This window comes from Brienomyrus brachyistius, chromosome 7 (assembly GCF_023856365.1).
Source record: "Brienomyrus brachyistius isolate T26 chromosome 7, BBRACH_0.4, whole genome shotgun sequence".
In the NCBI taxonomy this organism is placed as follows: domain Eukaryota; kingdom Metazoa; phylum Chordata; class Actinopteri; order Osteoglossiformes; family Mormyridae; genus Brienomyrus; species Brienomyrus brachyistius.
Window position 1 is genome coordinate 25,280,649 of NC_064539.1, and position 25,320 is coordinate 25,305,968.

General features: G+C 48.2%; 2 protein-coding genes across 7 annotated transcripts in view; both read right to left on the reverse strand.

The window, feature by feature from the left end:
• Nucleotides 1–899: 899 nt before the first annotated feature.
• smarcb1b (SWI/SNF related, matrix associated, actin dependent regulator of chromatin, subfamily b, member 1b) lies at nt 900–8,819 on the reverse strand. Its single transcript, XM_049021037.1, has 9 exons — nt 8,678–8,819; nt 7,584–7,695; nt 7,296–7,425; nt 6,808–6,945; nt 4,973–5,100; nt 4,700–4,866; nt 3,536–3,726; nt 1,621–1,752; nt 900–1,385 (listed from the first exon to the last, which is right to left on the reverse strand). The coding sequence occupies exons 1-9, from the start codon at nt 8,789–8,791 to the stop codon at nt 1,346–1,348; spliced, it is 1,152 nt and encodes a 383-aa protein (XP_048876994.1). The 5' UTR covers nt 8,792–8,819; the 3' UTR covers nt 900–1,345.
• Nucleotides 8,820–12,347: 3,528 nt separating this feature from the next.
• The window catches only part of LOC125746029 (ral guanine nucleotide dissociation stimulator-like), a 53,725-nt gene continuing 40,752 nt past the window's right edge, over nt 12,348–25,320 (reverse strand). For all 6 annotated transcript variants that reach the window (XM_049019569.1, XM_049019566.1, XM_049019565.1 and 3 more), the window contains exons 6-18: nt 24,904–25,119; nt 23,982–24,085; nt 23,773–23,857; nt 21,330–21,407; nt 20,561–20,647; nt 20,408–20,440; nt 19,784–19,905; nt 19,182–19,277; nt 18,531–18,759; nt 18,046–18,120; nt 16,822–17,079; nt 16,153–16,267; nt 12,348–15,413 (exon numbers count right to left, since the gene is read on the reverse strand). In XM_049019569.1, coding sequence (XP_048875526.1) covers nt 15,238–15,413; nt 16,153–16,267; nt 16,822–17,079; nt 18,046–18,120; nt 18,531–18,759; nt 19,182–19,277; nt 19,784–19,905; nt 20,408–20,440; nt 20,561–20,647; nt 21,330–21,407; nt 23,773–23,857; nt 23,982–24,085; nt 24,904–25,119 — 1,674 coding nt within the window. In that variant the 3' untranslated portion in view covers nt 12,348–15,237. The remainder of the gene's footprint in view (nt 15,414–16,152; nt 16,268–16,821; nt 17,080–18,045; nt 18,121–18,530; nt 18,760–19,181; nt 19,278–19,783; nt 19,906–20,407; nt 20,441–20,560; nt 20,648–21,329; nt 21,408–23,772; nt 23,858–23,981; nt 24,086–24,903; nt 25,120–25,320) is intronic.

Consider the following 25,320-nt stretch of genomic DNA (forward strand, 5'->3'; position numbering starts at 1 on the left):
ATTAGTCAGACATTATTATACAGATATCTGTATACCTGTCCTATCTCCTTCCAGTTACCTACACTAACCTTATATATACAGCATTTATTAATTCACATAGAGGGCTGAGGGACCCATTGCACAGGATCTACATCTAGTACACAGGATGCAGCCATGAGCAGCGGGGGGGGGGGGGGCATGATAACATAGAGGAGTCTTGAGGGATATTTTAAGCACAGCTGCATCTTCCTCACTCGCTTTCCCCACTATCTAAATGAGCTCCGAATGGTTCCAGGATTGCACCCCCCCCCCCCCCCCGGGACGCCTCCCCGCAGGGTTTATAAAAAGCCCATGGAGAACATTTTGAGAAATAGTTCCAGCTGTTGTCAAAACATTAAGTGACCCCCCCTCCCATCCCCCCCCAAAGCAAAAGCAGAGCCACGGTTTTCATGCCACTAACATCCACATCTGAGCTGGTGACGTCCCTGTGGCCTTCAAGGAAGCAGCATGCGGCCAGACAGGGGAACTGCAGCTCATCACTGCAGCTGCCAATACCTCGTATGTCACTGACAGACCGAAACATGGATCTCACAGTTAGAGCTTTTCACCACGCAGATCCGGAACCGGTTCCCTGGGGTAGGGGGAGAGCCCAGACATCGGACAAACTGCGATAAACGGAACCGTGTGGTTCCCAGGCTTCCATCACAGACGAGAAGAGCTGCATGAACGCTACGCATTGGCAACGGAGCCCCAGATGCAAGGAAAACGGGTAAAACACAGGAGATCCGGTGACCCTGATGTGCCTGCAACGTGTGAAAATGCGTCCTGCAACGACACCCTGCCTCTTGCTGGGACTTCCAGAGGCAGGTTCCAGGGTCCCTGTGACGCGGCAGCCGAAAGGAAAATCTGAGCAAATCCAGGCATTTTAAATAAACTTTAATAAAAAAAGGCATTACTCAGTAAACCAGACCACAGCAGCTATACAAAAAGGAAACTACCAACTGACAGCCTCCACGCAGGGGTGAGGCGGGACGGCAGTCAGGCTTTGAGGAAGGCGACAGAAAAGGGGCAGGGCGGGGGGCAGAGCCTGGTCAGCACGGCCAGGGGGGGGGGTCGTCTGCCTCGAGCAGGAACAGGCGAGGCCTTCAGCAGAGACTGGGGCGATATCTCTGGTGCAGTTTGACGGGCGGCCCCTAGCAAGCGCCTGGAGGCCCCTAGCAAGCGCCTGGAGGCCCCTAGCAAGCGCCTGGAGGCCCCTAGCAAGCGCCTGGAGGCCCCTAGCAAGCGCCTGGAGGCCCTTGGGGGCCACCTCCGGCACCCCTTAGCAGTCTTTATATACAGTATCACACTTCGGTTTTCTTCTTTTTTACCAGGCTGGGGCCGTGTTCGCAAGACGTCTCATGCGTCTGAAACAAAGAACACAGACACGTCTGAGGCAGCAGAGAACAGCCCGGCGTTGCAGAGACCAGAGGTCTAGAGGCCAGCGACGCAGCCGATTATACGCATGCCTCACGAAGCAGTCAATGCGGCTAAACATGGACCGTTTCAGATCCGCGTACAGATCAATACTTAAATCGCTTGAGGGATGTATTTAGGTACTGCGGGGGCTCTGAGCGGGGGTGAAGGGGAAGCAGAACCTACCTAGTGTTCCTATCCTGGTCTCGGATTTTCTTCTCCATCTCGGCGTCCGTCAGCGTCTCCAGCAGGGGGCACCACTGGTCGGCGTCTCCTGTATTGCGGATGGCGATCTCCACGGTGGGCAGGGGGTTCTCACTGCAGGAAAATTACACCGTAGCTCAGAAAGACAGCGGGCATGAGGTTGGGAGGGACGCCAACGGCGAAGGATGAAAGCGACGCCGGGGCGAGTTGATATTTCACTTCCTCTCACGTTAATCTCGTTCTACCTCGATCGCTTCAGGGCTCGCTTTCCAAGAGAGGTATCCATCGGCCCCAGACCGCAGCAGACGTTAACGGCAGGAAGCGCGTCGCTACGCTACACGCGTTTCAGCACGTCTGAAAACGGGACTTTTCTCACAGCGCACCATCGATGGGTTCGTTCCGAGTGCGGCGTCTACCGAACAATCCACAAACAAAAAGAATCTGGCCCCAGAGGTGATTCCAAAATTACCCCTTTCATGGTCTGACAAGCTGAAGTTGTCATATTCCTGGGGAGGGGGTTGGTTTTATGGATAATTTGAGGGTATTATACTTCAGAACAGCCTTGCAGCTGTAAGGGCAATCAGGGATATGGAAAGGCTGTGAATGAAGCCACTATTACATATGGTTCCTTTTAGCCAAGGTATGGCTTTAATCTCGTTCACAGCTTAAAAATAAGAAATAAACAAAAGCACAACATACATCTGAGCTCGGTGTTTACCTGGGGTGTCAGCTGCATTCAACAAAGTGCTTTATTGACAAAAATATCTGTTCCACTGATACAAATGCTTAAATAGTCAGGCTAATTTAATAAAGCTAAATATTATATATATAAAAACTTAGAACATAAAACAGAGTGAGAACGGAAGGACTAAAGCTTTGTGAGGGATTCGAAAAAACAAGAGTATTGACCTATTAAAGCAGACAAGCAAGGGAGGGAAAAAAAAACAAACCACATCTGGTCATCAGATTCCCTCTCAACCATCAAGAAATGCCTCAAGACTCATCTGTTCTTCTTGGAACACTTTGGGTCCTGCAGACCCCTTACCAGGTCTATTGTGTTCCTTAAAAGCGCTTATTGCTGCACATTGCCCGTTGATTTCAACAGTTGTGTTTTCAAGCTCTTGCTATGTTCGGAAGGCTCCAGTTACTAGGCGAGTCGACTGCTCGACAGCTGAATGTTTGTAATGTACAATCTGCTCAGGACACAATCGGATGCTAAGTAAGTACGTTTTCACTGATCAGGGAGAAGCAGCAAGTCATAGAGGGAGAGTATCGGGCAGTCCAGGCGGATTGACCTGGTGAACTAGGACAGCATTGGAGGGGGCGTTACACGGACATGTCTGAGGAAGTATGGAACAGTCCAGCACTTCAGTGACCTGAGGGCGAAACAGCTGCTGACAGAGTGAAGGACAAAGGCAGGTCAGGCAGGAATCACCAAGCCAATCAGGAGAATCGTAAACTGGCAGAATAGCGGGATTCGTTTCCTTTGCAAAAACAAGGAATTATGTGGAAGCGCTTCACACGTGAAACTGGGGGGGGGGAGGGGGGGGGGCTGATAAATGTGTCTGAGAGTGGTCCTAAATGTGGCCAGTAAACAGGATGCAGTCCAGAGACCCACTTTGTGAGTCATGGGTTTCTGCCTGAGTGGCCACCCCCCCCACCCCAACTCCAAACAGGGCCAAGACTCTATTGATTTGGGCTTTACAAAAAAAGAAGGGGGGGGGGGTTTGATAGTAAACTGAAACATTATTGTGAAGTCAGTTTTATGAGTGTGTGAAAGAAAATGATTAAGACTTCAATGCAAGCATAAAAGCTATCAAGCCCGGCTCTTGGGAACTCAACACCAAAAAGTGTTGGGATGCAGTGAATGCTCCTTTCCAGTAGGGGGCGGGGGTACCTGAAGGCGTATGTCCTCTGGTGCCAGCTGAGCTGGCCGCGGATGCTGTAGGCGATGGTGGTGACGAACTCGCCGCCCAGGCCCAACTCGGAGCACAGCTTAAGGGCAAACGTCTCTGGCGAGTTATCCTTCTCAGACATGTCCCACTCGAACTGGTCCACCAGGGAGATGTTCCCCACGTGGATGTTCAGCTGCAGGGAGGGAGACCACAGATGACTTAGGATTCACCGGGAAACCAGGTACGACATCCCAGTTTGAGAAACGCCTTCTAAAGGCACTAATCGCTAACCGACTGCATGCTGCGATTTGCCAAAAACTAAAACACAGCACAATAGCAACTTATTCCAAAAGTACTCCAAGATTCCATGTCCCAAGGTAAGGATTGATTGATTCCTTCCAAAGAAAACAGTTAATGCTCAAGGCAAAGAAAGACAAGCCAACTTCAATGACAGCTCTGGAAAACATCCATCAAAGCACCTCCCAAATGAGTCCATCCATCCATGCATCCATCCATCCCCCCCAACAGCTTTTCCAGTACAACGAGCATGAAGCCTAATCCGGGCTCACTGCAGACTCTCACGTGTAAAACGCAATCTTCCTATACAAGTAGGATACATCACAGAAGCATTTTTACCAGGCAAAAGAAATGCCTGGTTTTTCTCCACTGATTGCATTTAGTTCAAAGCGGGAAAACAGAATTACAATTAGCTGCTTTGATGAGTCGTATTTGAAGTAACTCACAAACTTCCCCCACCACAACTGGTTATGTATTAATCTTCCATGACCACCACCCCAGTACAGAGTCACAGTGAGGCTGGAACCAGGCCCAGGAAGCAGATGGGATGAGGTAGGGGCTGCCCAGGACCGGAACGGACAGTCCAGTCAGAAGGCACACAAGCCATGAACAATTTAGCTAACTGCATGCTTTTGGGTTGTGGGTGGAAAGTAGAGCCCTCTAGGGAGCTGCTCAACATGGGGAGAAGAGGCACAGCGCAGGGCTGGGAACGTGAACTGAAGAGCGCGACCCGTGAAGTCAGCCTGCTTTGTTTTTATAAAATCTGCTTCACAGAAGCACCTTTCCCTCAATGGTGAGAAGGGGGGGTGTGTGTGTGGGGGGGCGGGGGGCACTTAAAGCTGCAGTGCCTAAGATATTGGACTGGATACCTTGATGATGACCCTCTGATCTGTCTGCTCATCTAGGATGCTGTCCGTGGGGTAGGACTCGATCTGCTGGCGAATGGCCGACGCGATGGCGGGGACGAAGGTCAAGGGATTCAGGTCTAGGTCGTCGCACAGGATCTCGGCGAACATCTCCGGGGTCATGAGCTTCTCTGGAGGGGGGCAGACTCAGCGTATCACGACTGGGAGAAGGCGGGGCCACTGTCCTCTAAAACAAACGCAGGTGGGGTCACGACCCCGACCAACCCGCGGCCGTACCATTCATGTTCCACGTGAAGGCGTCCCTCAGCTTCTGTCCATCGATCTCCATGTCCAGGCGGATGGGGACCAAGACCTCCAGCTGGGTGGCGTTCTCGTGGATAACAGCGGGGTCATGGTCATCGAAGCTAGGGTGAGGAGGAAAACAGGAAATCATGTGCAAACACTCAAGACAGATGATTTCGACAGAAAATTTGGAAAGGAGTAAAATGACGAGGAGGGGGACTGAACTGCCACCCCATCGTTATTTACGGAAAATACCGCGTAAGGAATTGGTGAAATTTCCAGTGAAAGTTTCTGAAACACAAATCTGTCATGCCCTGGTTGGCTTTGTTCATTGAGATTTACAATTATGGTAAGATGTCATGAGATTTACTATGGTGAATTTGGGGGGGGGGGGGGGCTGGGGGGATACAGAAGGTGACAGTTGCACCTATGAAAGCCATAGGACCGTGATGTCTTGGCCAGCTGTGAAACGCCAAGGTGTGAAACACCCTGGAGGCAAGGTGAGGAAAGAGCTGTAGCAGAAACTCAAGTGTAACACCCAGATAGCCTTGGTACTCCCCCTCCAAGGCCACAGAGGCCGCGGGGGCCAGGGACATGGCCCCTTGTTATGACTGATAAACAGCAAGAATTCACCATTCCCAGGAAATACAACCGTGTATTGGGTATCCCGGAGTACGAATCTCCAACCAAAAACAACAGCAAAAACAAAATATTTTGCTCAGATTGGGATTAAAATAGGAAAGAAACATGATCGTTACACTTTCAGGAGCCCTAATGATTGCCTGATGTTTGCTGCCAGTCATTAAAAACTACGGAGCCTTTTTTGAAATTGACACCATAGATTCCTGCAGAAAGGTCACGTCCTTATGCAGGTATAAAGCTGAGCCAGTATTCAATCTTACGTTAGACTATGAACAGGGGGCAGTGGCGGACAGGACGGGGGGCGGACAGGTCGTGGGGCGGTGGCGGACGGCGGACGGGGCGGGGGGTGGACAGGACCACAAGAATAACATTTAGGATCACAAGTGGAGATTTTAATGGAGGAGGCTGCAGGTATGCCATTACAGGCGTGTGCCGTAGCAGGCCCAATCAGGCTCGCCATGGCCAGAAACAGGAGGTCTACGAGCTTTCCGAGTAAAAGGTCACCGCCAAGACCGGAGTCCATCAAAAAAAGAGCCGAGTCAGGAAGTGGGGGCTGCTCGTGTTTCCCGTAGGATGCGATGGAAAAAAACAACAGCTGAGAGCAAGAGGGAGGAGCCAGGGGGAAAATAATCATAAAGAAGACGAGCGTCCACCCAGGCAGGGCATGACCTCGCAGAGCTGACAGTGTTTACGGATTACAGAGGCAGGCCTGGATTCTTTCTTAACCACAGGGAAACAGAAAAGATGGGAGAGGATGCAGGCACCGCCAAAAGGCAAACAGGAGGAACTAGACAGGAAAGTTCAGCCCCCAATTTCCAAATTCAGCCAATAGGATGTCAGACCTATTTCAGCCTACAACAAGCCGAGCTAAGAATTCAATACGAAGCACCTGATAATATCGGGCAGCTTAAACAAAACTGAGGCATTTGGTAAAATGAATCTGCAAGGATGCGTCTCAACACAGAGAAAAGTGGAAAGTGCAATGGAAAGAGGGGCAGCGCTGCTGAGGTAGACGTTGCCCTAAGAACACAATGAATGACAGTCCAGACTGACGCCTGCATTTCTCTAACAGACAGGCACCTGTATGGGTTCACTGGCAGATTCAACGCCATGTGCAGGGACAGACAGAGACGGACAAACTCAGCAAGCGGCTTTCTCTCGCTCGCCCGGCCACTGGCGGGACTCACCAGAGAGGGAAGGTACGCTTCTTGTCACGGCCCACGCGATTGCGGTTGATGGTGGTGGAGCAGGGCACAGCATCCAGGTGGTGCGAGCTATTGGGAAGTGTGGGGACCCACTGGCTGTTCCGTTTCGCCTTTTGTTCCCTGCGGACAAAGTGACCCATCAAACACCATCCAAATAAGGGCAGCAGATGTAGCAGCCAATCACAAACCCTCTATTCAATCCCTTACTTACATACAGCAGTCCTTCATGCCCACCAATGATTTAGCACACCAAAACCCATCGAGAGAGTAATGGAAGGAGAGGCTCTAAAATTAAAGCATCAGTCACTAAATGATATATCTGACGGTATCTTACTTTTCCCTTCCATAAGCAAAAGCATGGATATTTCACTACTGATTTTCATTGGTTACCTATTGCCCGTCTACATGACTTACACATCCCCAAGATTCCCAATCACCGCACCACTTTCCGGAGGCTTTGAAAGACACACCTGAGATAGGCTGGGGGCTCTGTGCTGATGGACACGGCTTTGTACTTCTCATCATTTCCCTCGAAGATCTCCTCCACTTCAGATGCCTTCAGCAGAGTCACACTGGTGGCTAGAGTTGTGTAACCATGATCTAACACAGAGGAAACACTGAAGATACTGCCATCCAGGAGATGAGGCTTTATGGTTGTTTGACTGGGTTTGGGAGGAATCATCTGCAGACAGAGAGCTCAATCTCTGCCCCGTGACACCTCAGAAAGGGACAATGACTGGGATGAAAGCTATACTCACCGTGTGACGATGCTACTATTTTCTTTCTTTCCTCCACCGAAGCGAGTCTCCTCCAGAGTGATGGGTACCTTTTGTACAGGGAACCCCTGAACATACGCAGATAATTTCCTACCTGTCCCGAGGGGAGACAGCAGACATCAGCGAAGCTATGAAACCAGCTGGCTGTGTAATATTGAAGTCATAAAATGTTTCCAGTGGGAGCTGGCTGACTTGTTTATGATTATATGTTTTGCCTTAAATTAATCAAGGTTTTGCAAGAAGAAAAAAAACAAACATCTGTCCTACCACAAATACAGCAGCATGATGGGAAAATGGTCACCTTTAACAAATTTTAAACATGTGCTCTTAATGTTTTGTAAAGGACAACCCGTCTATATTTCTCCGTCATGATTAATCGTCCTGACCGTTTTCAATAACACCGAACGTTAACGACCCTGTAATCAAAACCACCGTGACCTCCTCTGGTTACTTTTGAGTTAAACAGTACAGACAAGAGTAGTGCTGGCCTTTCAGCGATGGAGCGGTGTTCGCATTCTTTTCATTGCTTTTAAGATTATGCCATTAACCGTTTCTATAAATAAGTGGGAATTTCACTAAAACACAACTGGACACGTAAATATTACAGACGTCAAACACCCACTAGCTGGGTGAGCTTACGGCTTCGGTTCAATTATTCCTGTTGGCATTATAATAAACAAGACATGTCAATTCAACATACGTCAAAACATGATATAATATGACGTTTAAGCCCCAACAACAACAACAAAAAGAGAGAAACAACGCAGGCCTGTGTCTTACTGACACGTCGGAAGCACGAGCAGCAGACTGGCTACAGTACCCTCTGGAGAGAGTAAGCTAGTTAGTCCAACAGAAGTACTGAAACGGTACTGGTGCGTAAATAGGGACCGAGGTCAACCCAGTACACAGTTCATTCATTCAAAACCAAGCCGTTAACTAACCAGCTAGCTAATCAGCTAGCTGCGAGCCAGATCTCCTGACCTAGAACTGTTTCCGAAGCCCGACTAACCAGCTGCACGCGCTCCTGAGATCAAATGCACGCTTTACGCGGGTACATAGTGCAGTAGCAGGTATACCTCTGATCCAATCATGTAAAAATCCCCATCTTCTTCTAGCTGAAATTTAAGAGGCTTCTGCCCAAAAGTTTTGCTTAGCGCCATCTTGGCTGTGAAAAACGAACCATTGCGCATGCGCCACGTCAACGGCGCACCCTCTACGCATGCAGCTTACAAACAGCGCGCGTGTTGCTTGGCATAGTGTTAAAAGCACGTGTCACAACGTATACAGTCAAGTCTGAAACATCCAGTGTAGCGGAGGAGCGTTTATTTATTTGTGTCACTGACTACAGACAGCGTTGCCATAGGTCGAAATTAGCGGGAGAATATTTTAAACTGGATTTGAGGAAGCACTTCTTGTAGTTAGTGTAGTGCAAGCTAAAACCCTGAGTTCCTTTAAATCAGAGCTAGATCAGATTTTAACTCTGAGCGATTAGTAGAGTTCTCCCCAAACGAGCTTGATGGGCCGAATGGCCTCCTCTCCATTGTAAATTATATTCTTATACATGTCCACTCCTTTGATGGTTGTTTTCAAAGTTTACAATATCAAAAATTCTTAAAATATCATTCTAATGAAAATGGCAATCTGGGCAGTATTGCTTCTGTTCGCAGAATCGTTTCTTCAGTTGCCCCTTTGCATCTATTGGCAGCAGAAACTCTTCTTGCCATGGTATTGGAGCCTAACAGCACCTCTGATGTAGTAGATATATCAAAGCCTTTTTTTCCTATCTTTCAATAAGGGCTCCGCCACAAGAGTCATTAAGAAATCTACCGTCAGTGAAGGGCTTCTTATTGTAGTTGGTGTTAAAGGGTATCTTACTTTAAACAACGCTGCTGTTGCAGCTTGAGATTTCTTCATGACCTCTGCCTTTCCAATCCAGGTTTCAGCTCATGCTCAAAATTCTTGTGACCTGTGGTAAACTCACGTTCCACACTGCATCCTTTCGCAGCTGCAACACTTGCTCCACATACTAGGCACACACACTTGTCTTTGACATTTCTGAATAAATATTTGTCCCCCCCCCACTCTTGATGGAAAAAATATGTTTTCTGTTTTTTCTTTGACGGGCCTGTTTCACTACTCATGATTAGACTTTAAAATAGTTGGGCTTCAATAGGCCTGTTTCAGTAGTTCAAAAGACAAGAAACTTTTTTTGTGGCTGTTGTAAGGCTGTAGAGAAACAATTATCAATCAGTTTGGTGCCAGATTGGAATTAAAATTATATATTAAAACATATCAACCATAATATGTTTGATAATTTTGGTCTCAATGAGAATATAACAGCAATTACGTCATAGGTTAAAAACAGTCCCCACGCTATTGAATGCTACAATTGAAATTTAAGATGCATCTTCATCTTAATGATAAAAATAACATCCACCCATTTCTTGTAACCACCAGTCCTATTCAGGGTCGCGGGGGGCTGAAGCCTATCCTGGAGACTATGGGCACAAGGCAGGGAACGACTCAGGATGGGGGGCCAACCCATCACAGAATAAAAATAACAATTTAATGATAATAGACCATACACCCTATACATTTTAGATTGTAATGAAAAAGTTAATCAAACAGTTGGGACAAAATCCTACTGCCAAGAATTCACTGTAACATTTTTATGTCATATAGCCAGCCATATGTTATCTGGATAAGGCAAAGGGAAATTGGAGTTATTGCCTACTACAATGAAAAAAACCATAGACTTGCACATAGTACACAAGATTAAAGTTTGGATAATGTCCCACACTCAAGATTAATGGCAGAAACATCTGGAAAACCTTTTCATTATCAAATTCCTTCACTGGTTGCCTTTATTTGCGTTTCCTTAAATATACTTTCATTAAAGAGTACAGTAGAAGGATAGAAATACATGTAAATAGGGAAATTGTGCTTTCTTTCCGGAAGAAACTTGGTTTAATGAAAGTATGGACAGAGGCTGGGGACGACTGAGGGCACACGGCCAGGAGTCAGATGGTGGGGGATGGAGGGGGGGGGGCGTAATTGTGAGAAACAGACCTGTTACATGCTCCCTACTCCCCCCCACCCGCGATGGCGCCAAGAGTCTGTGTCAGCTCAAAAGGGTGCTGGAGTTATCATTGGAGTGGAGCCGGGGATGGCTCTGAGCTGAGTAGGGATGCGGGAGCCATGGCAACTGGGCAACGCATCATCCACAACTTGACCCCGAGAATGACGGGGCCAAGAATGATGGGGCTAATGCACCCCTGCCCTCAGTGAGGCCCTTCACTTTGCTAACATAATACGTGCGTGCGGAGCCGCATCAGCATACGCAAAGCAGCCCTAACCTCCTCTGTTTATGTTTCGGGAAGAAGAAATCCTTCTGAAGAAAGTTCTTAATAAAATTTGTTTGTGGTTTGAGAACTATTCTTTGGAAAATTGCAACTACAGCTTTTATTGTTTTTAATAAAATAAATAAATTTTGAAATTCAAAGTCACAGTTACTGTGGGCTATTACAACCTTTTGCAGTTATACAGCAATGCAATGTTTCGGAAACGGAACGAGCCCCCGTTCATCTCGATAGCTATAACTGCGTGTCCTGTGCAGGTTTGTGGGGGTCCAGAGCCTACAGGCACAAGACAGGGAATAACCATATCCCAGGGTGGGGTCCGACACGTCACAGGGCACACACCCCTACGGATAATGTGGCAGGACTGATTCACCTTTCATGTTTATAGGCTGTTAGGGGGAAACCAGTGAACCCCAAGTAATCGTCATTACAACATGGGGCAAAAAGCAAACTCCACACACATAGAGTCTGGGCAGAGACTCGAACCCCATTCCCAGAGGTGTGAAACAACAGCAGTAACCACTGTCCTCCCATGTCACCCGACATGCATCCATCAATCCGTAAATCCATCCAAAAATCCATTTTAAGTAACAATACTTTCACTATACTATGGGTTTCACTGCTCTACTCGCTCTACAGGATTTAAAATTATGCAGTTTGTTTGAAGTGAACACAGGAAAGAGGTTACTTTATAATAACTAACTTATACTTTATAATAGTTTACTAATCATTTTGAAGTACTCTAATTCTAGACTAAAATATGTGCTTCGTTTTGTATTTCTAGTCTTTTTATCATTATTATTTTTTTGGGAGTACAGTGCCATGTCGTAAGATTAAATAATATTACACCAACAACAAATGAATTGCAGAAATAGGGGGTAATAGTAGAAAACCAATTTCGATGCTGCGAGATGCTCAGCAGATGCATTTTGGATCCTATAGCTCCACCAAGTGGTGAGTTTAAAAAACTGCAGCGACTTACTCATATGACCCTAGTCAGTCATATGACATCCAGCCGTGGAGCTTCTAAATCAATTATTCTGTAGTTATACACATTCAGACCTAAAATGTGTGCGAGTATCAAGTGTTAATTATTCACGCTGTATAAAAACAAGTTAATGTTTGTGTTTGGTTGCATGCAGGCGCGCTTTCACATCTCTAACCTCATTCGCTGGACACATACCAAAAAAAAAAGCTGTATTTTTGGATTTCTCAAAGCACATTAAATTAGCACAGGCTTCACAAGGGACAAACACATTTTTTTTTTTTTTTTTTTTGAGATTTAACATATTTCTAAACAAATGTTAACTTAAAATGCCTGGATTAAGATGGGGAAGTATGGTGGGATTGTGAGGGGGCAATTATTACTCGCACAAGCAGGCAGGCGTCCTTGCAGCACACTGTAGGCTTTTATTTAGATGATTCTTCTCTTCAGCTTTATAAACAGCACTTAGGAATGAAAGGGGTAACAACCGAATCCATTATACAAAAGGCTAAACTAACATGGAGAGCAAAAAAGCAGGCGGTATCCCCGAAACGAGTGCACCTACAATGACCATCTTATAAACTTTGTATATATATGTACATATTTTATATATATTAATTTATAATTACATAAGAAAGAAAAATATACAATGTTACACAAAAACCGCTATGTACAAATCAATAAATAAAGCAAGGACACACACAAAAAAAGAAGTTATAAAGAACTTTTTTTGTTTTCTTGTAGAAAAAAAAATACAAAACGAACGCAAAAACAAACAAAAAAAAAAAGACTGTAGTTTGTTAGAAAACTCATTGTTTCTCTTTTTTGAACAGAACAAAAAAATGGCGGCAGACTCTGGCCGGCCTTTTGAGACAGAGGGGGCCTTTGTCCGATTCGGCTGGCAGACAGGCGATGAGCGAGATGCCTCTGGGAGGTGTAGAGGTAAATCAGTACCCATGTTCCACAACAGGTCTTTGGCAAAGGTTTAGGTTTCTTGCCCCCCCATAACCCATACACAAACACACAGTACCTCCGACAGACATACATGCAGTTCCCAACGACACCAATCGCTGGCCAGCCCCAGACTTCCCTCCAAAAAAGCTGATTGGCTCCCTCACCCGAGATTGACATTGGAGAGAGGGAACTTCAGCCAATCAAATAACTACAAAAAAAGCCACATCTGCAGTTAAACACTGAACACATTTCACTCAACAGAAGTCCAGGATGCTGGGTGATCCTTAGTCCTTAATGACAAACCACAATGCTGCCTAGAACTCCACAATGAGGCACCCTGGCTATCGCCACATTATGATGGAACCAGCCATGCAGGGGTTTCCTGTTTCAATTAGGTAATGAGCTGTTTGGCGCCACCTTTAGGCCTGGAGTAAAATTCAACATTGCCTGTGAAACTGTTGGCAACCAACATTATGTGTTCTGTTACATGGTTGAGTGCTGAAGGACAAGACAGTATTATAGTCTCTTGGAAAAGGGGGGGGGATCCAGAATTATTTGATATGTATGTCAGCGGTTACACAGAGCTCATCCCTCATACACACTAAGATACAGAATTACCTGATTGGTCCCATTGTTTATCACAATGCCATATACCGATATTAAACCCAAATGCAATGTCTGCTTGAGGTAATAACTATCCAACACAAGTTTGATTTACCCACAAACACAGGATTTCAGCCAATTAAATCTAATTCCATACTAATCAATATGACCACTCAACATGAATAAATTTAACAGTGCTGTGATTGAGCATTTGTACATTCTTTATTCATTTCTACTAGCGGGCGTGGATCAGGCTGTGCGCCTGGGTTTGTCTCTTCCTGTTAAACGGGGACACCTTCACTCTCCCCTCGTTCTTCCACCTTCTCACGTGCACAATACCAATCTCTAGCAGAGATGCCGTCTAACATTACAACCCCATAAACCCCCCCCTCCCTCACTTTCTGCCACTTCACTTAGATTCTCTGATTCATTTGGGTTTATTTACTTGTGGAATTAAACAATGAAAGGTGTTGTTTATGTGTGTGTTGGTTTTCATTACATTTCTCTCCCATGGGAGGGGCATCCCGGGGCCCCACCAGGGGCCAATCACAGTGTCCATACAATGAGAAAAAAAAAAAAGCCAGGGGGGGCGGAGTAGACTGTCAGGGGGGCGTGTCCTTCCACCTGCTATAAGAAGAAGTTCCAAGTCTACATGTAGTGAAACCTGACACTTTAAAAACCGCCGTCGTTTGCTTCATGAATCTGCGTTGTTCCATGTCAGTCTTGTGGCTGCTTGAGGAGGGGGGGGGCAGGGTGCTCTCTCTGTCTAAGCCTGCTGCGCTCAGTGGACAGGCTGAGGGTCCATCAGACGGTTTCGGGGATCCCTGACAAACACCTCTGTGGCAACAAGGCCGGGTAAAACCGTCATCATTGGACTCTGCGGGCACCCTGCTGATGAGAGAGTCCGCCAGTCTCTGTGAATCAGCGACACCCCCTGCAGCTCCTGCCTCTTTCCCTCCGCTTGCACCTTCAGCTGGGGCTGTTTGGCTGCTGTGTTTTATGTTCATTTAGCACCAACCAGAGGTGGAATGTTTCTTGATGTTTTTTTGTTTTTTAAAAAAAAAGAATAACCGCAGTTATAACAAGACTAAAGAAGCAAGAAAGTTCCTTATAATGCCCTTCCCAGTATGGCCGAAAAATTCAGTTGTTTTCCACTTCTAAATTAATTTCCCAGAGATCCACAGGGGCCTGCATTGCCCCGAACGTGCAAAGTCAGGAGGGTGAGGGCGTGGCCTATTCAGACTTCAGTCCCCGCCCTCCTTAAGGTAGCAGTCATCGTCAGAAACCTTCCCCCTTCCGCGGGAGTTTTGGAAGGCACCGCGATGCACAGTACGACACTGCCTAACGTCCCACTCTCCGGACTCCGTTCTTCTGCTCCTGGGGGAAAGTGACCCCCAACCTCTCATCCAATGGTAGCCAGTTCCAAGGGGTGCTGCCAGTGGGGGAAGAGACAGTGGCTTCAGGGGTGTGAGCCAGCCTGCTTGTGTGACAGCAGTATTTCAGGGGCGTGAGGTCCCGCCTCCATCTGGCTATTGGTCCGCTTCCTGGACTAAGCGGCAGGTGACTGGCTCCTCCCCGCGTGATTTTGTCTTCTGGCCAAAAGCACCTGGGTGGATCTGAGAGGCTGGGGCCCCCGCAGGGCTGCGGCAGTGTTGGGGGCTGGGGCACGTGGGTCAAAGGCAGGACAGGATGCAGGAGGACTTCCTTCTCAGTGGTGAGGGGGGTGTCGGGTCCTTTAGAAGATGCCTTTCGTGATTTTTAAGCCCTTCTGCTTCATACGCGGCAGGGTGGAGCTGGCCACGTGCTTGGCACGCCCGCCGCGGGCGAAGCCACGCTTCTTCAGCACAAAGTCGTAGTTGGCCGTCGAGTTCATGGCGTAGAAGACGTTGGCGTTGTCTGGGATCTTCAGCTCTGCAGGGGCAGACCAACACACAGGGGGGTGTCAGGTCCGATGCATGTAGAGACAGTATCTGGCATGACAGCTACCTCAGGGGAGGGTCAGCTGGTGATCCTCTGACGGGGGTCCTGTACCTGCACCGCTAAAGCTAAATACCATCCATCCATCCATTTTCCAGACCACTTATCCTACTGGGTCGCGGGGGGTCCGGAGCCTATCCCGGAAGCAATGGGCACGAGGCAGGGAACAACCCAGGATGGGGGGCCAGCCCATCGCAGGGCACACTCACACACCATTCACTCACACATGCACACCTACGGGCAATTTAGCAACTCCAATTAGCCTCAGCATGTTTTTGGACTGTGGGGGGAAACCGGAGTACCTGGAGGAAACCCCACGACGACATGGGGAGAACATGCAAACTCCGCACACATATAACCCAGGCGGAGACTCAAACCTGGATCCCAGAGGTGTGAGGCAACAGTGCTAACCACTGCACCACCATGCCGCCCCCAAAGCTAAATACCTTTCCATATAAATAACGAAAACAATGCATCTCTTTAGATCAAGACCACAGGCCATTAATACCCGAAGAACCAAATAGGTTAGGCACTAACCTAAACAGCACTAATCTTTGGGTTGATGATGACATTATTTGAAAAATTTCACAGCACCCAGCACACACATAACTGCAACCTCGTGTACAGGTGAAAAGTACAGGCAGCAGTGTCACAGCCAGGATAAATGGCCCACCTTTCTCCTCTGAGATCTTCTGCAGCAGTTCATAGTCCTCTGGTCGCTCACGGTCCAGGTTGTGTTTGACCATAGCCTTCCTGATCACTGCTGGGGTCTTATCCTGACTGGTGACCTGGGAGATTGAGAGACACTAAGAGTCACTCCATGGCTGTGCAGACAGGAACAGGAGTTCCTCATACCACACAGGGCACAGACAGCACCGAGGCCTGGCTGTGCAGACAGGAACTGGAGTTCCTCATACCACACAGGGCGCAGACAGCACCGAGGCCTGGCTGTGCAGACAGGAACTGGAGTTCCTCATACCACACAGGGCGCAGACAGCACCGAGGCCTGACTGTGCAGACAGGAACTGGAGTTCCTCATACCACACAGGGCGCAGACAGCACCGAGGCCTGGCTGTGCAGAACCCTAACCTTCTAACCTCTAAGTCTCCATCTGTCTTCATGCCTTCCTCTCTCCCTCCACACCTCTTTTTCTGATCAGCTCTCCATTCCCTGTCTTTTTCTCCTTCCTTGTTTCCCCATCTCTCCATCTCTTCCTTTCCTCTATTTCCTCGTCATCCCTCTGTCTATCCACCCCCTGATCTCTCCCACTCTCCATTCCCTCCCCCCATCACTCCCCCCTCTCCCCCCAACCTCTCTCTCCCCGCACCCGACCCTTGCATACCAGGATGCTCTTGTACATGTTGCCATTGTCCACATCCAGACTGACGCGGATGATGCAGCAGTCGTCTGCCTGCTGGTTGTAGAGGGGCAGTGAGAGCGACGAATAGCTGGACACACCCGATACAGAGCGCTTGTGGGAGCGGGAGGCCGCCACCGGTGTGGACGACACCGAGGACGAAGAGGCGCTGCTGGAGCCCGAGCCGGAGCCGGATCCCAGCCCCGAAGTATCCAGGGATGACAGCAAGGTGGACTCCCAGAACTGTCCAGCAGGGGGCAACAGACAGAAGGACCCACTCTGGTTAGGGTCAAATTCAATAACAATTATAAATAAATAAATTTCTCACTGTCATTGTTAGACACAAATAAAAATTGCAAACATTACAATGAATAGACATTCCAGATAAAAGAGATTTGATCTTTATAGGAAGGTGGAAGACTGAGTGAGGAGGAAACGAGAGATGAAGACAGCAGGATGAATGTGCAGTGAGCCAAACCCAAGCACACAGCCAAACTCTACGCAGGAGTGCACCTATTCACACGGTATCCTTGGTAACACACACCGCGTCCCACAACAGCTGCCATATTTTGCACAACCTCGGCTGTATAATTAGTCATTCAGTGTGTATTGAGGGGGTATCCCTTGGTGTCTGCCAGGGGACCCCGCAAGAGAATTAAAGGTCACAGCTACACTCGCTGCAAACAAATCAAATGACGTCAAATAAATATGACGTCAGTGGTTAAGTCCATATCACACAGACAATAACTGCACTGACCTTACATACGCAGGCGCGCGCACACACACACACACACACACACACACACACACACACACACACACACACACACACACACACACACACACACACACACACACACACACACACAATTCCCATGTTCGTTAACTGCAACAACACAAAGGAAAAGCCCCCGGCTTCAACTTCATGCCAGCAGAATTTACAATGTTGGAAGATCTACTGTCATAGTTTTTTTTAACAGGATTAATGGCAGGACCTGCCTTCAAAACAGCTAGTTATGCTCTATGTACTACGGCCACACACACTGATGTTAGGGCCAAGAAACATGCCAGGCGCCAGCTAAAGACAGGAAATGACTGCGCTGTGGTGTGACACCCAGGAAGTCCCACCCCAAAAGAGGAGGAGTCTAATCGTGAAGGACGGCGTAGGTGAGAGATGGAGCATGAAAAGCAGTGGGGTCAAAATAGTACCGTGGGTGCGAGGTTAGGGATGGCACCTTCCCTCCCCAGTGTAGAACTGGAATGTTTTACTGAAGGCGTGGACGTCTAAGGGGGAAAGGAATCAGAGGTGTAGTCACAAGGTGGCCAACCGGGGGGGGCCGATCACCACAGCAACGGAGGGCACGCCTTGAAGTCCGTGGGTGGGGCTTGCATAGTCAAGCCCTCACGTGGGACACAGCAGAAGATCACTGTGCATGAAAACGCTGTCAAGCTGCGTGTGACGTGACCGCGAGAAACTGGTCAGAAGGCAGCCACTGAGTTGCTAATAATTATCTGTATAAAATGCACATTTAGAAAAATTTGAGGCATCGTGACTCAAACTACTGCTGTGAGCATTTATGGACAAAGCACACATGATCGTTTAGGTCACTCAGCTTAAAAGTAGAGAATCAGGTGCTTTTCACTGGGGAACCAGGAGTTACAGGTTGACATCGAGCCGCTACCCCTGACCTTACCTTCTTCTCGTGGGCGTCCGGCGAGTCGGACGTGAAGCTGACGCTGATCTCCTCCACGTCAGAGCTGCTGGAGCCGGCTGAGGTGACGCTGAGGGAGTCGCCGCCGTCGCCGCCGGTCCCCGAGCCGCCCGTGCCCCCCAGCAGGGGCCCGTAGCGCAGCTGGTCGAAGGACTTGGAATGGGAGCTGGCGACGCTGCTGCAGCTGGCCTCTGTGCTGGCAGGCTGCCGGCTGGGCGGGGGGGGGGGGGGGGCGAGGGGGGGGGAAAGCTTACCCAAAACAGAAACAGGGAAATGGCAACCGCACCCTGCGTGGGGTCTCCCAAAGGCGGGCTTTAAGGACAAGCGCATTTAACCTGGAGGCTGGTCAGATTATAGGAGGGGATGAGATGTTATACCCTAGATCTACATTCATCTCATTTGCTCCAATGGGCAGAAATATAGGCATGTTAGTATAATAATAATAACAACAATAATAATTTGTCAATTATTATTATTATTATTATTGTCGTTATTATTATTATTCATCAGCATATTCATGCACAGTGTGTCATCGTAAATATACTCGTAAAAGTAATAAGAGATGTGTTGCTGATTGACAGTCAAACAGCATGTCCGCTAACCCCGCGGCAGGGTGTGCAGTGACAGACTCACTCGCTCCAGCGTTTGATGATGCCCGTGTTCTTCTTGGCCTTCAGCGTGTTGCTGGCCGACTCTGACAGCGGCTCGATCTCGCAGGACTGGCTGTAGCTGTGTGAAGCGCGGAGGCGGCAGGGTGAACCGGACAAGCTGGCGACCTTAAAGGGCCCTCAGACATCCGACAGCGTCGCCAGGACACTGCGGTTTTGTTTTAGCTTTTCTTATCATTTGAGGAACTTTTTTATTCATTTTTGTTCAGTGGAGGCAGATCATTCATGATGTTTGTGTTTGTGTGTCCGCATGCTTGTCTTTCGTTTCTCTTTGTGTGTTTGTCTGTCATGTTTGTGCAAATGTATGCTGATGCCTATGTACGTTTGTACCTGATTGTGTTTTGTACAAAATGCATTGATGTTTGAGCGCTTTGTGTTTGTGTGTGTGCTTGTGCCTCTGTGTGTGTGTGCTTGTGCCTCTGTGTGTGTGTGCTTGTGCCTCTGTGTGTGTGTGCTTGTGCCTCTGTGTGTGTGTTTGTGCCTCTGTGTGTGAGCTTGTGCCTGTGTTTTGTCCCTGTGAGGTCTCTGTCCCTCCCTCCACGCCAGTCCATCCCCCTGCTCCCTTACCTCTCTGCCTCTGTGAGCTTCTCCACCCCCGTGAACCACTCCCTGAAGTGTACGTCCCGTGTGAAGTTGTAGTTGTTACAGGCCAGCTGTAGCAGCTTAATCTGGGCGATGACCTCAAACTCCTGCAGGGCACAGAGACGGGGGGAGACTTAGCATGACGCTTACCCCCCCCACCGGCCTTTACCTCTCAGAGAGGCAGTATGACACAGACACACTGCCAGCGTCAGAGTGCTGTGACGATTCCAAACAGTGTGGTGACATGGTTACACTTCCACCTCCATCGGCATGGTTACACTTCCACCTCCATCGGCATGGTTACACTTCCACCTCCATCGGTATGGTTACACTTCCACCTCCATCGGTATGGTTACACTTCCACCTCCATCGGCATGGTTACACTTCCACCTCCATCGGCATGGTTATACTTCCACCTCCATCGGCATGGTTATACTTCCACCTCCATCATCATGGTTACACTTCCACCTCCATCGGCATGGTTATACTTCCACCTCCATCATCATGGTTACACTTCCATCTCCACCGGCATGGTTACACTTATGCTTCCAAGATACGACTAACAAAGGTGTTTCCTGCATAATTTTCTGTAACAGTAGCAATCCTCACCTTTCTTCTCTTCTCGAAGTTGATCAGGCCACCCTAGACAGGAAATGGAGAGCGAGGAGTCAGTTTGGTGGGACAATTTGCTTCTGTACGGATTTCTATATGGACAGAGCAGTTCGGGGGGGCGGGTGAGATGGGAGGCAGGGGCACACTTACATCCAGGTAGTCCTTCATGGCCGTGTCCATCATGACTAGGTCTGTAAGGAAGGTCCCCAGGTACGGGATGGTGCCCTGCATCACGCTCTGCAGTACACAGGGGGGGAGGGGTGAGCCTGTCGTAGCAGTGAAGCCAGTTTCTGCATCACAATGTTTCTAACACCCCACAAGCTTTAAAGGGTTAATGCCAAATCGGCAGTGGCGTGATTACTGCCGTACAGGGAGAGTCGTGTAATTACAATGAATTATTCTCAGTTGTTTGCAAACTGCAGCTCAGGTGAGTCACAGCCACTAGTGGGCGCTGCCTCCCTTATGTCGAAATCCCTATCAAAAATTAAAAGGAGAAAATTAAACGCTCTAAGAAAACAACCCCCACACATTATGCCATGTTCACTCGCTCAGCTAGCTTTTTACTATGGAGGGCGTTTTAAATGGGGTTTAATGAATAACGGCCACGCCTGATCTTATGTTGAGACAGCAGGGATCAGTGTGGATGGGTAGCTTGTTACTGCCCGGTGGGCCTGGTCCTGGAACACTCACTGAGCCCATTTACCTCACCATCTACTCAGCAGGCACCAGCCACACGCACATTACACCCACCTGTCGTCTCTCTCTCCACCCTCCCTTTGTCTCATTCTCTAACTCCCTCTCTCTGCTCCCTTCCTTCCTCTTGCAGAAGTATCCTGCTTGTCCATGTTTCTCAGCTGTTGGTTTTGTTCTCTCCCCCCCCCCCCCCCCACCATTCGCCACCCCCCCCCCCCCCCCTTACCAAATCCCTCTGCTGCTGTTGCCTCTTCTGAGCCCGTTTAGGGTTGATCTCCAAGGTGGCAAACTTCGAGGTCCCTTCCTGAAGACAAGTCACAAATCAGTGTAGCCTGGGTATCTGACTCAGTGTGGAGATCAGGGATCACTGTCACCGTGACGATAAGAGAGCATTTTCACAGTGACGATCAGGGATCACTTTCACATTGACAATCAGGGATCACTGTCACCATGACGATGAGAGCATTTTCACAGCGACGATCAGGCATCACTGTCACCGTGACGATAAGAGAGCATTTTCACAGTGACGATCAGGCATCACTGTCACCATGACGATAAGAGAGCATTTTCACAGTGACGATCAGGCATCACTGTCACCGTGACGATAGGAGAGCATTTTCACAGTGACGATCAGGGATCACTTTCACCATGACATTAGTGCTGGGCGGTATACCGGTTCATACCGAAAACAGCTTTTTATTATTGTTATAATATGATTTTTTTCTTATAACGCAATATCGCTTTAAATAGCCTAAACAACATTCGGAAAGTGCCGCAGTTGGAAACTCTTTAAGGGGGGAACTTTTTCACTGCTGCACCACTAAAAATGTACCGAGAAAGATCAGAAACGGAAGATATAGCTGACGTCGAGAGACTGGGGTTGTCAAAAATCGATTCTCAGATACTGATTGATATTAAAAATGTATGTTTGCTTAGATATACCACACACGACACCACTACAGCACAGGCACGCGCACACACACACTCGCGCAGCCCCTCCCCTCCTCTCAATAACCGCTAAACGCAGTTGAAGGCACTTTGCAGGCTGCTTTAGTAAAAAAAAAAAAAAAACTCAAAAGTGGCGTTTGGAAGTATTTTGCAGACGAGCATGGAAAGGCTAAGGATGTCGATAAGCCTCTATGTAAGCAGTGCTACAAAGTTTTGGCGACAAAATCAAGCAGCACGTCAAACTTAGCAAAGCATCTTAAAGACCGACATCCCAGTCTTTATGAGAAATTTCGCGAGGTCAGTAAAGTTCGTGTTCCAGCAACTATGTTAACTTGGCCGGCGCTCACCTTAGCCGTTTATCTATAAGCAGTTAGCCAACAAACATGTTAGCCGTATGTTATCATTAAGGTAGCGGATAGGCGTAATGGCTAACAATAAAACATAGTTAATGTGGGAACAATGCAAAAACTAAAACAAAAATGTGTTCTGTAAAATGTGGTAAAATGTGGTAAACCCGCAGTCATACCGTCGTATACCGTGAAACCGATATAACTTTGAAAAATACTGTGATATAAATTTTTGGTCATACCGGCCAGCTCTACATGACATTCTTCAAAGATCTGCTGTCTCGATATGGAAATGCTCTGACTTGCTGTTGATTCTCTTTCGGCCACTGACAGGGAACCCCAATGCCGATAATGCGCACCCCCTAGGCCTCCATTTCCTCATTCTGCCTTCCCTGCTGTAGCTCTCTATCCCTCCATTTTTCACTGCATGATTTCACCTGATGTAAGACACGTGCAACTCCATGACAACGAACATCTCATCGCCATGGGAACTCAAATTCATGACATTCTCACCTATGTGAATAAAACTGTTTTTCTAATTTGCACTGGCAGCCCGATGGATGGGCATTTAGCTTTTCCCAGTATACACCCCCCCCCCGTCACAACAGCCCCTCCCAGGTAGGCTTTACTAAGGGGAGGTTAGTTCCTCAAAGAATTCAAGCTTTGTTCCTTGAAGGAGCATTTAGGAACAGAGATTGGTCCTTAACAAGTGAATAATTTGGCAAATAATTAGTGACCCCACAAAAACTCCCAACACAAGGGCCAACATTAAGGGCCCCTGTCAGCAGATGAGTCATTAGCTGGGCCGACATGCCAGAGTCACAGCAAATGGCCACACGATCACCCACCGACAGAGAGTGGATGCGTGGCCGACGCCCCCCGACACGAAGGAAACCCCCATAAAACCTCTGCTCATGCACTCTGCTTGCTCTGCTCGCAGCTGCTGCAGGAAATGTGACACCAATGGTCTGTATAAAGCAGGGGGGGGGGGCTTTTTCACCACTGAAACTGCCACCCAGCCTCGATACCACCCCCAAACTGGTTGCCCGGTCCTGCACCTATTTCTCGTACGCACAACATGAAATGCCGGCAGCCACAACATCTGCTTACCTGTAAACTCTAAGTGGGGGGGGGCTACAGTTTTTTAGAAACGTACAGAAATACAGTTACTAGAATAGCTCCCACTTCCGCTAATCTAGGCTGAAAATCTATGATGAATTAACAGCATAACTCGACACAGAAGCTAAAGCGAGATGCACCCAGGCATCTTGTCTCAATTAAAAATGGGCGATCGCTGCTATATCCTGCAGCTTGACCTGCTTTTAGGCGTAAGACTGGTTGGGGGAGGAGTGCATAAGTCATCCTTTGACCTACCTTGATGAGCAGCTCCCGGCTGAGGGAGTGGTTGTTCTCATCCGAGAAGATCTCAGACAGCTCGTGGAATATGCGGAAGTTTTCCCTGTCAGGACAATCGTGGGGGGGGGGGGGGGGGGCGCGATGTTATTCCAATGAATGAACGGTAAGTGGTCAAGTCTACACTTGGGACGCCCCCCCCCCACCTCCACCAGGTTTCCCTCCCACACCTGGACACCTCGTCCCAGGTCCGCTTCAGCCGGTACACGGGGTTGCACTGCAGGGCCGAGAGGATGGCTCGCAGTGAGGAGAAGTTCTTCAGAATGCGGCACTCCTGGAATGCGGGGACATGTGTAGAGAGTCAGACTGTGAACGGCATGACATGGCAGGAAGAGATGAACAACCATGCATGTGATTAAATGTAGCCTGAAATACATCATAGGTTTCTGGATTATCTGCTAGTATTCCAGCCGTGCAACATGACTAATGAGGAAGAATCCAAAATTAGCTCATAGGCGAGAATGAAAATGATTCAAGGTATGTAGGAGTCATGTTTTAGGGCTGTACCTACTGATTATGCTTTTGCTGTGATACGCCTACAGCACCGTGCAAAAGTCTAAGGCAGTCAATGAAAATGACGTTTAAATGATGTTGATTTCGGTATTATGTCTGTCAGACCGAATCAGCTTTGCGGTTTCAAAACCTCTCCAAATGTCACTCCAGTGTTGCAGTAAGTATACAATGTACTCGTGTATTTTTTTGACTGGACCAGTATCACGCCTTGTTTGGATAATCAATACCTCATAGAGATATTTAACTAGAGAAGTTAAATAATTCATTGAACTGGTGGTGAAATTTAAGGAATACATGGAATGGCTGAGGTTTGGTGACTGAAGCGGCGCTCATCTAGCTATCGAACTAGATATCAGTGACTTCTTGGAAAGGAAAAGAAATTCTTGATAGTTTTTATTATTGTTACTGATCATTTGCACATCTTCTAATATTAAATTGTGTTTTTATTCTGAGCAAATAAACACTTACTACCCAGATGAACAGCCGTAACGTTTTCTTTGACTGCCTAAGATGTAGCACTGCACAGTACAGTATCTTTTTAACATATTTATTAAATGGTCAAAAATAGCAGCGCCTCACCCTGGCCACCTCGATCCAGCGCTCCACCACCTTGGCGCGCTGCGCGGGCTTCAGCGTCCGGTCGCCGAGGCAGGTGGCGATGACGCAGTTGGTGACGCAGTTGAACTGGGCCACCGTGGCCCGGATGGTGGGGGCCAGGTGCTCCTTGCCCTTTTTGTCCCGCTGGGACCAGATGCTGCCCAGGCAGTGGTAGGGCACCACCTTCTTAAACAGCTCCTGGGGGGGGGGGGGGGGGCAGGAATCAGAAATCATAAAAGAATTCTGGTGACATGCAATTGTATCATCTCTGTCGTGCAAGTGAGAAACAGCAAATGCGATACATAAATCAGCAGAGGCGATAAATATCCACACATCCGTCCATCCTCCATAACTGCTCATCCAATGGAGGGTTTGGGCATAGCGATCCCTGCAGGTTTA

Excerpts from the sequence above, each read along its gene's own strand:
- smarcb1b (XM_049021037.1), bottom strand. The coding sequence starts at position 8,791 with ATGCGCAATGGTTCGTTTTTCACAGCCAAGATGGCGCTAAGCAAAACT. Across the intron at positions 7,696-8,677 it reads TTTACATGATTGGATCAGAG|GTAGGAAATTATCTGCGTAT; the intron begins GTATACCTGCTA and ends CCCTCGGGACAG. Across the intron at positions 4,867-4,972 it reads CTTCACGTGGAACATGAATG|AGAAGCTCATGACCCCGGAG; the intron begins GTACGGCCGCGG and ends GCCCCCCTCCAG.